At 45.2% G+C, this 13332-nt stretch overlaps 1 protein-coding gene across 1 annotated transcript; it reads right to left on the reverse strand.

Moving 5' to 3' along the window:
- Positions 1–827: 827 nt before the first annotated feature.
- On the reverse strand, positions 828–8120 carry LOC148443277 (alpha/beta hydrolase domain-containing protein 17C-like). The gene is made up of 3 exons (XM_088463043.1): positions 7630–8120; positions 2345–2524; positions 828–1047 (listed from the first exon to the last, which is right to left on the reverse strand). The coding sequence occupies exons 1-3, from the start codon at positions 8118–8120 to the stop codon at positions 828–830; spliced, it is 891 nt and encodes a 296-aa protein (XP_088319169.1).
- Positions 8121–13332: the final 5212 nt, after the last annotated feature.

Genomic DNA, 13332 nt, shown 5'->3' on the forward strand with positions numbered 1-13332 from the left:
TCACATAAGGAAAATAATGTAAATCTAGTTGGGCACCAATTGCAAGATTGATTTATCCAAATGCACATGGCCATAGGCTACAGAGAGTATCTATTACCCACTGCATCCAAGCCCTGGACGGTATCGCATTTCTAGGCTTGGTCCATATGACAAATGCGGTCAAACCCGTATTTTCGCATTTCTCCCATTGCTGCATCCTGCCCATAGTCCTATGTCACTTGTCCTCTCTCCTTAGGCCACTACGGAGCCACAGGCAGGCAGTTCATAGAAGTTGGTGCTATTTTCTCTTATATCAACATAACACAGGAAAAAGTCAGTGTTATGGGGTCCATACATCTGCAATGTATCGCCCCAATTTCCCGTTCTGTCCAACGGTGGGGTCGGGGAATTAGGGAAAATTTATCATGTTAGAAATCCTCGATTCACTGATCCCGACTGAAAAATTATTGGGGTCGGGGATTTTTCACATGCTGTTTTTCCCCAATCCAACGATGGATTGCGGATAGGAAGAACGGGGAATTAGAGCTTTAGATGCGTCGTCTGCATTACTCTATAGCAATGGTTCTGATCCTCAGTCCTCAAGTTTACCCAACAGGTCATGTTTTAAGGATTTCTATGTGTGGAAGAAGGCTGAATAATTAATGACCCAGCAAAATTGATTATCTCACCTGTGCAAGATTAAAGAAATCCACAAAACATGACCTGTTGGTGGCACTTGATGGCTGGGGTGAGAAACCCTGGCTTACAGTAAGAGCCTTCAGTTGTGTATCAGTGAAATCACATGTACCTGTGATGCTGGATATTACTGGGGAAGGACGGAGGGATCTTCAGATATTAGGCAGCTCCTCAGAGATAAAATGCTGGAGTCTCTCTAGGTATTGTTCGTATTCCTCTAAGTCATTGTGCCCTCCTCCTACCACCCAGAGTGGCCGCACAGCCTGTGGGCAGCGTTCGTAGAGTGCCAGTCCATGGGAGAAGCCCACAATCTCGTCATCAGTGCCGTGTATGATGAGCACAGGACAGGTCACCTTGGCGATTTTGTCAATGCTGCAAAGGACATGGTACAAAGGAATTATACAACAGAAACAATATGTAATAGGGCCACTAAATATATAGACTGGAAAATTGCCAAAATACATCATATAACATTCAAAGCTGCTCATGAAGAAGATCACATACTATGGCAGAACTTATGTGGGACAATTAATGTACTGTTGGTAAAGAGGAAAGTGCTATCTATTGGCCTAATAAGCCAAAGTCATGCACGATACCTTATTTTGCTTTCAGTATACAATATAAAAGTAGTGCAATATTTCCTATGTATAAATAGCCATGGTATATTGGGAATAAAACCCAGTCCCTGAGGTTACTTGTCTGGGATCCAGTGTATAAGTTGTGTAAAGTTGCCTCAATGCTCCTGTTGCTGCTATGCCAGCTCCCGCTGTCTGACAACGTGCTGCCTGTCTGATAATACAATGGGGCAGCATCAGTGAGGCAAGTGCACAGATATCGATGGCTTTTCCTTGTTCCTGCCAACAGGTCTCTTCCTCAGACAGACATACCTCCCAACTTTTAAGTCCATCTATTTAGGATATTTGGGGCGCCGTAGGAGCGTGCATCCAAAAAGGGGCGGAACTTTGTGTAAAGGGGAAGAACTGCAATGAAATGGGGCAGAGCCTCGCTGCACCCCCACTGGTGTCACTATGGGGGGGGGTGCCCAGCACTCTCCGAGATGCTTGGCAACCCCCAGGATCTCCCTACACTAGTGCATAGATTTCATGTGCATACGCACAGCATCTATTCTACCTCATCTTGCCTGGAGCAGCAATTTCTGCTCCCCCCAACTTCCCTCCCACTGCAGCCCACAGGTAGGACAGCAAGATTGTCCCAGAAAAATGGGACTGTCCCATGGATGCGGGACAGTTGGGAGATACAGACAGGCAGCACATTGCTCACCAATAAAAGCATGCAGCAGCGAGAGGGGTAGATGCAGGGTGTTAGGTGACTGGCAGGAGAAACAGGGTGACAGCCCCCAGAAAGTAAGCTCTGGGGATGAGGTTTTAGCTAGAGAATTATCCTGTAAATGGAAAACAAATTTCTCACTGGACTAGAATGGAAATCCTGATTAATACTATGTGATGTCGCACTTATCCTTGGATAGTGGCAAGAAATATTTCAGTGCATACAGACAGATTGGGCCTACACAGCTGGTATCTGTCTGACAAAGCATACTTCATGGCTGATTCAGTTATACGTGAGCTGCCCCCTGCAGTGCTTGTTTCCAGCACATACTATACTCCAGAGGTAACCCACAGCTTAGGATAAACACACAGCATTGTCTTACCTGGGGAAGGGATCCCAACAGTAGGTCCTCCGTATGTTGGGAAAGGCAACTCGCACCCCTGACATGAGCGGGGAGTGTAATATTACTGCTGCACATTTGTAGCGGGTGGCCAGGTCAACTGCAGCTACAGTCCCAATACTCTGCCCATACAGGATAATATTTTCTGCAGGGACTCCGTATCTGTACAGATAAAGCAGATAATGTAGGACAATCTAATTGCATCACTTCTAATGTAGTTCCTTACATGATACTACTATATAAAGGCTTTATATATGAACTAGATAAGTGAATGGGTCACTAATAAGAACCTGCCAGTGATACACAGTATATGTGTGGAACAATACAAGACTACATAGGTTGTAGGACGAAGTGCATTTCATATGCAAGGAGTTCATTACACACCCGAGCCTGTGGGTGTCGGCCTCTGGACAAGAAGGGTCTAGTTGTTTAGTGAGGTAGTGTTGTGGGGTGGGGTTAGGTTTGGTTAGCCTATAGGATTGGTAGAGGATGGGTCAGTGCTATTTCAGAGTAAGCTGCTTGGCAGCCATTTTATAGAAATTTCTCTGGTCGGCTGTGATGTCCTCTTTAAAGGATGGATGGTGCATTGGAATGGAGTTATTGAGGAGTTAGTTGGAAGAAGTCAAGGTGCTGTAGGTTAGGGTGGCGGTGCGGTTCTTAGCTGGGAACCACTGTTGGCGGGAAAGAAAGGTAGCAGTCGCCATCTGTCTTTGGAGCTTTAGGTGCTCTCCCTTCCAATACATGGCTTAGGCTGATTTTACCCTACTGGGGTCAGCGGCAACCACCTAACCAGGTGGGCCTCACGTCGTGTCATTGGGGTGGGAGGTGGATACCTTGGGCGTGGTAATGGGCTGGCTGCCCGCCTCCCATTTAGAAGATGGATGTGAGTATGCAGTTGGTGATGTTGCATTGTGGGGCCGTTCTTTCTGCGCCACCATGCTTTGTCTGTCTTTCTTCTTTTATTAGTTAATTCAGTTATACATTTAAATAGTTTAATTAGTTTGAAATCAAATAAAGCTGACCTTCCTCTCCCCTTATACAAGTCTCTGTCATTATGATTATGATTGATGATTTACCCTGCACTGTTAGGAGAGAAAACTCATCAGGCGATGGGGAGTTTAATACACATGTACCTAGTTACAGCAAGCAAGGACATCTAAGGAGCTGGGGGCAGCGTGTGTCCATTCACATCGGGAGGAAAACTCCCAAACATTGGGTGCCAGCAGCATGTTTTACATACAGAGGCAGAAAACAGAATGGGGCAGGGTCTGCTTGGGATTAGGTGGGAAGAAGTTATAGTATTATTGTGAGACTGATGACTAGTGAAATAATATGACAAGGAGAGGAAAACATCCCAGTAATACAGGGCTTGGCAGAAGCCACAACCCGGCCACAGCTACTTTTGGGCATATTTTTCACATAATGACAAATGTCTGCTCACTGAGGAAACCAGTACTGTGTATTTGTCTGAAGACCCTATAAATGGTGTCAAACCCTAAGTGAACTCAACATCTTATCACAATAGTCAGGAAAAGTAGCAAAGTACATTTTGTGGTATAGTTCCAGGCCTGTACACATTGTGTTACTGGCAATAGATTTCCTATTGTGACTGTATTTACCTTGTACCAGGGCTGCACAAAACCCACTCACAGACCAAATACAGGCATCCTGGGGATTTGAGCCATAACCCCTTCATGCTGCTAGATTAGGGGTGGGCAATAAGCGGCCCTCCAGTTGTTGTTGAACTACAAATCCCATCATGCCTTGCAACAGTTTTAGCATGGCCAAATAGCAAAACTGTGGCAGGGCATGCTGGGATGTGTAGTTCTACATAAGCTGTGAGGCTGCTTATTGCCTATGCTAGATAGAAGGGGGGAGCCCAATGATGGAACATTTTCTTACAATACAATACATATAGCGCTTCACATTAGGCAGAAGAGCAGAGGAAAATGTCACCCTCTGCTTCTATAGTAGTTACACCCTTTGGCTAAGACACTATAATGCCATCAATAATATACCCACTGTCTCTATATAAGCAACCCCCAATACACCAATTACATTTATATAAGTATTTTATGTGTAAGTGGAATGTATAAATACACAATACACAGCATATACACTCACTCCATGTAGTAACTATTAGGGGTGAGCAGGTTCGGATTTCTGAAATCCGAACCCCCCCGATCCGAGGCCGATCCGAGTCAGGCTCGACTTTTCCCGCCTGACTCGGATCTGAAATCGAGGCAAAACGTCATCATCACGCCTTCCGGGTCTCGCGGGTTTTGGATCCTATATAAGGTACCCGTGTCGGTGCCATTTTTTCACTCGGCTGTGGACAGTGAAGAGGGAGGGTAGGAGTTAGGGCTGGCTGGGCTGTGTAGTGTAGTGTAGTGTAGTGTAGTGCAGTGTAGTGTTGTGCTGTGCTGCTGTTGTTGTCCATAGGGGCTGTGTCCACTACTTCAAAGTCCATAGGGGCTGGCTGGGCTGTGTTGTGCAGTCAGTTGTCCATAGGGGCTGTGTCCACTCCAAAGTCCTGTGCAGTGTCCCAGTCCTGAAGGGGTGCTGTAGTGTTGTCCAGGGGGTGCTCTGTTCGTCAGGGGTGCTCCCCCCAAGTGCTAAAAAAAAAATATTTTTTCTGTGTTTGTGAATTGTGTGCACTGTGGCTGCATGTGCATCAACAAAGGAGCAGCGCCAAGCGTGCGCCTGTGTCCCATTAGTAAAGGGCCGGCTGGCTTGTCCGTTAAAGGGTGCTGTAACCCCCAAAGTACACTCCAACCAAAAAAAAATATATTTTCTGTGTTTGTGAATTGTGTGCGCAGTAGCCGCACGTGCATCAACAAAGTAGTGGCAAGCATGCGCCTGTGTCATAAGTAAAGGGCCGGCTGGCTTGACCGTTAAAGGGTGCTGTAACCCCCAAAGTACACTCCAAACCAAATAAAAAAATATTTTCTGTGTTTGTGAATTGTGTGTGCAGTAGCCGCACGTGCATCAACAAAGTAGTGCCAAGCGTGCGCCTGTGTCCCATAAATAAAGGGCCGGCTGGATTGACCGCTAAAGGGTGCTGTAACCCCAAAAGGGCACTCCAAACAAAATAAAACATTTTTTTCTGTGTTTGTGAATTGTGTGCACTGTGGCTGCACGTGCATCAACAAAGAAGCAGCGCCAAGCGTGCGCCTGTGTCCCAAAAGTAAAAGGCCGGCTGGCTTGTCCGTTAAAGGGTGCTGTAACCCCCAAAGGGCACTCCAAACAAAATAAAAAAAAAAAATTCTGTGTTTGTGAATTGTGTGCACTGTGGCTGCACGTGCATCAACAAAGGAGCAGCTCCAAACGTGTGCCTGTGTCCCATAAGTAAAGGGCCGGCTGGCTCATTTCTTAAAGGGTGGTGTAACCCACAAAGTGCACTAGTCTCCAACAAAAATAAAAAATTATTTTCTGTGTTTGTGTGCGCCTTAGCCGCACGTATATATCAATATAACATAAATGGAGGACCAAACTTTCTCCGATAAAAATAAAATAGGGAAAGATCAAGAATCACTTCCTCCTAGTGCTGAAGCTGCTGCCACTAGTCATGACATAGACGATAACATGCCATCAACGTCGTCTGCCAAGGCCGATGCCCAATGTCATAGTAGAGGGCACATACAATCCCAAATGACAAAGTTCAGGAAAATGACCTTGAAAAAAACATTTAAATCATCTGAAGAGAAACGTAAACTTGCCAATATGCCATTTACGACACGGAGTGGCAAGGAACGGCTAAGGTCTTTCCCTATGTTCATGACTAGTGGTTCAGCTTCACATGACGATGGAAGCCCTCCTCCCGCTAAAAAAATCAAACGAGTTAAGCTGGCAAAAGCACAGCGAAGAACTGTGCGTTCTAAGAAGATATCACAAATCCCCAAGGAGAGTCCAAGTGTGGTGGCGGTTGCGATGCCTGACCTTCCCAGCACTGGACGGGAAGAGGTGGCTCTTTCCACCATTTGCACGCCCCCTGCAAGTGCTGAAAGGAGCACCCACAGTCCACTTGCTGATATGCAAATTGAAGATGTCACTGTTGAAGTACAACAGGATGAGGATACTGGTGTAGCTGGGGCTGAGGAGGAAGTTGGCGAGGAGGATTCTGATGGTGATGTGGTTTGTTTAAATCAGGCTCCGGGGGAGACAGTTGTTGTCCGTGGGATGAAAAAGCCCATCACGGTCATGCCTGGGCAGAAGACCAAACATTCCACCTCTTTGGTCTGGCAATATTTCTATCCAAATCTGGACAACAACTGTCTTGCCATATGTACCATATGTAAAGGTGAAATAAGTAGGGGTAGGGACGTTAACCACCTAGGAACATCCTCCCTTATACGGCACCTGCAGCGCGTTCATAAAAAGTTCCTGTGAAGTTCAGAAACTTTGGCTAAGACCGTAAGCAGTCCAGGGACACCTAAATCCCTTTTTCCTGTTTTATCCAAGGAATCGGTGGATGAGGAGGATGAGGACGACATCTTGCCTCCGTAGAGCCAGTTTGTGCAGGGACACATTAATTGCCAGCTTGTTTTGTGGGGGCCCAAATGAACCAATCATTTCAGCCACAGTCCTGTGGCAGACCCTGGCGCTGAAATGATTGGTTTGTTAAAGTGTGCATGTCCTATTTATACAACATAAAGGTGGGTGGGAGGGCCCAAGGACAATTCCATCTTGCGCCTCTTTTTTTTCTTTGCAGTATGTACTGTTTGGGGCCTAGTTTTTCAAACTGCCATCCTGTCTGCCACTGCAGTATCACTCCTAGATGGGCCACGTGTTTGTGCCGCCCACTCGTGTCGCTTAGCATAGTCATCCAGCTACCTCGGTGCAACCTTTTGGACTAAAAACAATATTGTGAGGTGTGAGGTGTTCAGAATAGACTGGAAATTAGTGGAAATGAAGGTTATTGAGGTTAATAATAGCATAGGAGCAGAAAAACCCACAAATTCTGTGATTTTAGCTGTTTTTATGCTCTTTTTTTAAAAAATACAGATCCACAACACAAAACCCCAAACCCAGAACCCAAAACACGGAAGGGTGATTTTGGCAAAACCAATCCAGATCCAAAACACGAAGAAAGATCCAGATCCAAAACACGAAAAGTGGCCGGTGCACACCCCTAGTAACTATACACATGTGCCTCTAGTGTAGCATATCCCCCGCATACATACTGCTCACCCATACAACACTCGCAGTGCATCAGGCAGAGGCAGTGTGAGGGCTGGAGGAGACCCATATACCCCATCTATACATACCGGGTCCTCAGGGCGTGCCAGGCAGCCTCTATGTCCGCATACATGTTCTTCTCACTCGGCTTGCCACTGCTTACACCATAGCCAGAATAGTCATACGAGAAAATGTTGCATTTTATGCTGGAGCCCAGGGCAATGTAGCGGCTGCACATCTGGCCTAGGTCAGCGGCATTGACGTGAGAAAAGAGCAGCGTGTACCGGCTCCCAGGGGCACAGCGGACATACATGCAGCCCAGGCTGTTTCCCCGCTTGGTGGTGCAGCGGAACACATCGATCATATCCAGCTCCCGCTGAGAGTACTGCCAGTTAGCCTTCTCTGACAGGTGCAGGCTGCATAGGGGAGGTAGGCAAACTGTGGGGTCCACCTGCTCATCCTGTGCCAGGTCTTGGGATGGAGGGGCCTCAATCTCCCGCAGAGTGTACGTAGGCTTCGGGGGATGAAAGGCCAATCTGGCGGTTATGCTGCCGCAAAGGGCTGAGAATATCCTCCTCATCCTCTGGCAGAGCAGTGGTGGTGGGTCCCTGTCCTAATATACTAATCCTAATAATAATATAATACTAATCTAATACTACTATTCCTAATGATAATATAACCCTAATCCTAACTATAATACTAATCCTAAATATAAGTCAAAATAAAATACTTAACACTAATAACTACACTAAAACTATAGCAACTAATCCTAAATGTAAGTCAAAATAAAATACTTAACACTAATAACTACAATAAAACTAATACTAATAAATAATATAATACTATGAACCCTACTCCTAACTATAATACTAATCCTAAATATAAGTCAAAATAAAATACTTAACACTAATAACTACACTAATACTAAGATCACTAATAAAAAATCCACTCCACACACAGCAAAGCCACTACCTCTCTCTGAGAGATATCCAAGTAGACATGAGGTAATGTGTCAATGGAGGTGACATCACAGACACTACAATGGAGGTGACATCACAGACACTACAGGGCTGCTGCCTCAGCACCCTGCACACAGCTATCATTGTTATATTACCAGATTACATATGTATTGGGCACCTCTATAACTGTTGTACATAATGTTTATATGTAGAATAAATGTAGCAACCATGTAATAAATGACACCCCTATAATTATTGTCATACATGTAAAGACTATGGCTTCCCTGCGCCCCTCATTTCCCCATCGGCGCTTGGAACCCTAATTGCAGGTAATCGCTGGTGGCACACACCTGCACCCACTTCCAAATATTATACACTGTTGCATACCTCCCAACATGACCCTCTCCAGGAGGGAGACAATGCTCTGGTCCTGGACTTCCCTGGTAAGAGGAGGGTCTGCAGCACAGTTCAAAATTCAAATAGGGGAGCCTCACCAACTGTGATTTCACACGCTGCCCAACATCACTGGCTGGGACTCACTGGCAGTTGCTGTGACTCCCCTATTTGAATTTTGGACTGTGCTGCAGCCCCACCTCTGGAGCCTCCACCAATCATAAATTACCAGGGAAGTCCAGGACCAGAGCATTGTGTCCCTCCTGGAGAGGGTCATCTTGGGAGGTATGCTGTTGCTAATAGTGGCACATGGCATACTAATTAAATGTTCCATGTAATTGTTAGCGCAGTACTGAGTCAGTGTCATTTGTATTACACCAATTCAACTTTACTCCTTAGCAAATTTAGGCCCCCATTTACTAACAAGTTTTATCACCAAAACGAGTGATACATTTCACTGTGTATGATAAATGGGGCTCCAGCCAATCAGCTCCCAACTGTCAAATTTATCACTCGTTTTGGTGATAAAACTCGTTAGTAAATGGGGGCCTTAGAATGATCTATATGGCTTATTAACTATAGCAGTAGCACCCACTTATAGCAATCACCCTTTATTATAGCTATATAGTGTAATAGGCGCGTTAGTCAGACAATGCATACACAGGTTGTCAGATCCACTTTGCTGTACTTTATGCCAGAACGTCATAAAGACAGCAGCATGTTCACATCCAGTAGTTTCTAAAGAAAACGCTGCGATCCAGTCACTGACTATACACAGTGGCGACACAAGGGGGGTGCGGAGGGTGGGCCTGCCGAGGGGTGACACCAAGAGTACCAACTTCCCCTCAGTGACAGGAGCCGAGTGCTGCACTCAGGGACGGATTAAATGATACTCTTATTCACACAGGCAGCTCATAGAAGTTGGTGCTATTTTCTCTTATATTAACATGACACAGGAAAAAGTCAGTGTTATGGGGACCATACATCTGCACTGTATCGCCCCAATTTCCCGTTCTGTCCAACGGTGGGGTCGGGGAATTAGGGAAAATTTATCATGTTAGAAATCCTCGATTCACTGATCCCGACTGAAAAATGATTGGGGTCAGGGATTTTTCACATGCTGTTTTTCCCCAATCCAACGATGGATTGCGGATAGAAAGAACGGAGAATTAGGGCTTTAGATGCGTCGTCTGCATTACTCTATAGCAGTGGTTCTGATCCTCAGTCTTCAAGTTTACCCAACAGGTCATGTTTTAAGGATTTCTATGTGTGGAAGAAGGCTGAATAATTAATGACCCAGCAAAATTGATTATCTCACCTGTGCAAGATTAAAGAAATCCATAAAACATGACCTGTTGGTGGCACTTGATGGCTGGTGTGAGAAACCCTGGCTTACAGTAAGAGCCTTCAGTTGTGTATCAGTGAAATCACATGTACCTGTGATGCTGGATATTACTGGGGAAGGATGGAGGGATCTTCAGATATTGGGCAGCTCCTCAGAGATAAAATGCTGGAGTCTCTCTAGGTATTGTTCGTATTCCTCTAAGTCATTGTGCCCTCCTCCTACCACCCAGAGTGGCCGCACAGCCTGTGGGCAGCGTTCGCAGAGTGCCAGTCCATGGGAGAAGCCCACAATCTCGTCATCAGTGCCGTGTATGATGAGCACAGGACAGGTCACCTTGGCGATTTTGTCAATGCTGCAAAGGACATGGTACAAAGGAATTATACAACAGAAACAACATGTAATAGGGCCACTAAATATATAGACTGGAAAATTGCCAAAATACATCATATAACATTCAAAGCTGCTCATGTAGAAGATCACATACTATGGCAGAACTTATGTGGGACAATTAATATACTGTTGGTAAAGAGGAAAGTGCTATCTATTGGCCTAATAAGCCAAAGTCATGCACGATACCTTATTTTGTTTTCAGTATACAATATAAAAGTAGTGCAATATGTATAAATATCCATGGTATATTGGGAATAAAACCCAGTCCCTGAGGTTACTTGTCTGGGATCCAGTGTATAAATTGTTTAAAGTTGCCTCAATCCTCTCGTTGCTGCTATGCCAGCTCCCGCTGTCTGACAACGTGCTGCCTGACTGATAATACAATGGGGCAGCATCAGTGAGGCAAGTGCACAGATATCGATGGCTTCTCCTTGTTCCTGCCAACATGTCTCTTCCTCAGACAGCCATACCTCTCAACTTTTAAGTCTATCTATTTGGGGCGCCGTAGGAGCGTGCATCCAAAAAGGGACGGAGCTTTGTGTATTTTGGAATCACATCTTAGTTGAGTGACATGTTTTTGTTTAGTGCAGTATTGTGTGGAATAAGATGCCAATGCTGGGCATATAATGTGTGGCATCATACATATAAGTGCATTATTGTGAGGCACTTTGGGCGAAGGACAACCACCTTTGCCCAAAATGCCACACCGTAATGCACTTATATGTATAATGCCACATATTATATGACCAGCGTTGGCATCTTATTCCACACAATACTGCACTAAACAACAACATGTCACACAAAATAAGATGTGATTCTAAAATACCTTTTGCATCACCAGTTTATCTGACCTACTTGCTATTTATTTTTAAATATATGAATGTGTTACCTATGAGACTGCAAATGTGTTTTTTTACTTAAATCATGTGATTTTTTTATTTGATTTTTTTTTTTTTTTTTTTAGAGATGAGCGGGTTCGGCACCCGAACTTCGGAGATCCGGGGCAATCAGAGGCGCCCCTCGGATCTCTCCTTCTGCCATGGATCCCTAATCGAGGTAAAACCTCACGATCCTCTGTCCGATCTCGAGGTTTTGCCTCGAGCGCCCATCTTTAAAAATCCCTTTGCCTTCAATGGGCAAAGCACTGATTGGTTGACAGAGCCATCTGTCACGGCTCTCAGCCAATCTGCATAAGCCCGTTGAATGCAGGGAAAAAAGAAGATGGTGCTGGTTCTTGCAGCCATCACCCTCCGCTGCCAACACACCAGCTGTCGGCACCCCCACCGCCGGCAGCCTCGTTGCTGACACCACTGGATCCCCCATGCTGCCGACACTGCCGGCACCTTGCATTGAGAACACCCCTGCACTGCTGACACAGTCAGCAAACCTGCTCTGAGGACACCGCTGGCACCCCCGATCTGCTGACACCACCTGTACCCTGCACTGAGGACACTGCCAGCACTCCTACACTGCCATTCCATGTACTGAGGACACCGACAGCAACCCCGCACTGCCGACACAGCCAGCAAACCTGCACTGAAGACACCACCGGCACCCCCGCTCTGCTGACACCGCCGGTACAGTGCACTGAGGACAATGCCAGCACCGCAGCACTGCCATTCCATGTACTAAGGACACCGTCAGCAACCCTGCTCTGCCGACACTGTTGTCACAGTAAGTGCATTATTGGTGTATCCAACCCACACTGTATAGCACACTGTATGTTGGAAATTGGAAGCTGAACTGCCACATGATAGTGCCGCCCACTCTGTCGCTTAGCTTAGTCAGCTAGCTAGCTGGATGAAACCTTTAGGCCTTAACTAGATGAAAAAAAGAATATTGTGAGGTGGTCAAATGTGATTGGAAATGACTGGAAATAAATGTTATTGAGGTTAATAATACTGTAGGAACAAACACAGGCCCATTTTATGTGATTTTAGTGGTTTTTATGATATTTTAAGAGAAAATCCAGATCCAAAACCGAAAAACAAAACACCAAGGAAAAAAATCCAAAACCAGATTCAGAATCAAGACCCAAAACCAAAACACGAGGGTCAGCGCACATCTCTAATTTTTTTACATTTGCAGTCTCATAGGTAACACATTCATATATTTAAAATAAATATCAAGTAGGTCAGATAAACTGGTGATGCAAAAGGTATTTTAGAATCACATCTTATTTTGTGTGACATGTTGTTGTTTAGTGCAGTATTGTGTGGAATAAGATGCCAACGTTGAGCAAATAATGTGTGGCATTATACATATAAGTGCATTACGGTGTGGCATTTTGGACAAAGGTGGTTGTCGTTCGCCCAAAATGCTTCACAATAATGCACTTATACGTATAATGCCACTCATTATATGACCAGTGTTGGCATCTTATTCCACACAATACTGCATTAAACAACATGGCACACCAAAAAAGATGTAATTCTAAAATAAAAGTTTATCTGACCTACTTGCTATTTATTTTAAATATATGAATGTGTTATCTATAAGACTGCAAATGTGTTTTTTTTACTTAAATAATGAGATTTTATACATTGGTAGTCTCATAGGTAATGCATTTAGCGTTCCCGCTAGGCTGTTTTAGCAGGGTGCGGCACCCTGCCCTCCTTCTGGAGGGTAAAAAGCACCCTGCCCTCCAGAAGGAGGGCAAAAAGCACCCTGCCCTCACAGGCTGCGGGTGCAGTCTTCACCCGCGG

This window comes from Taudactylus pleione, unplaced genomic scaffold (genome assembly GCF_031769625.1).
Source record: "Taudactylus pleione unplaced genomic scaffold, aTauple2 ptg001314l, whole genome shotgun sequence".
NCBI lineage: Eukaryota > Metazoa > Chordata > Amphibia > Anura > Myobatrachidae > Taudactylus > Taudactylus pleione.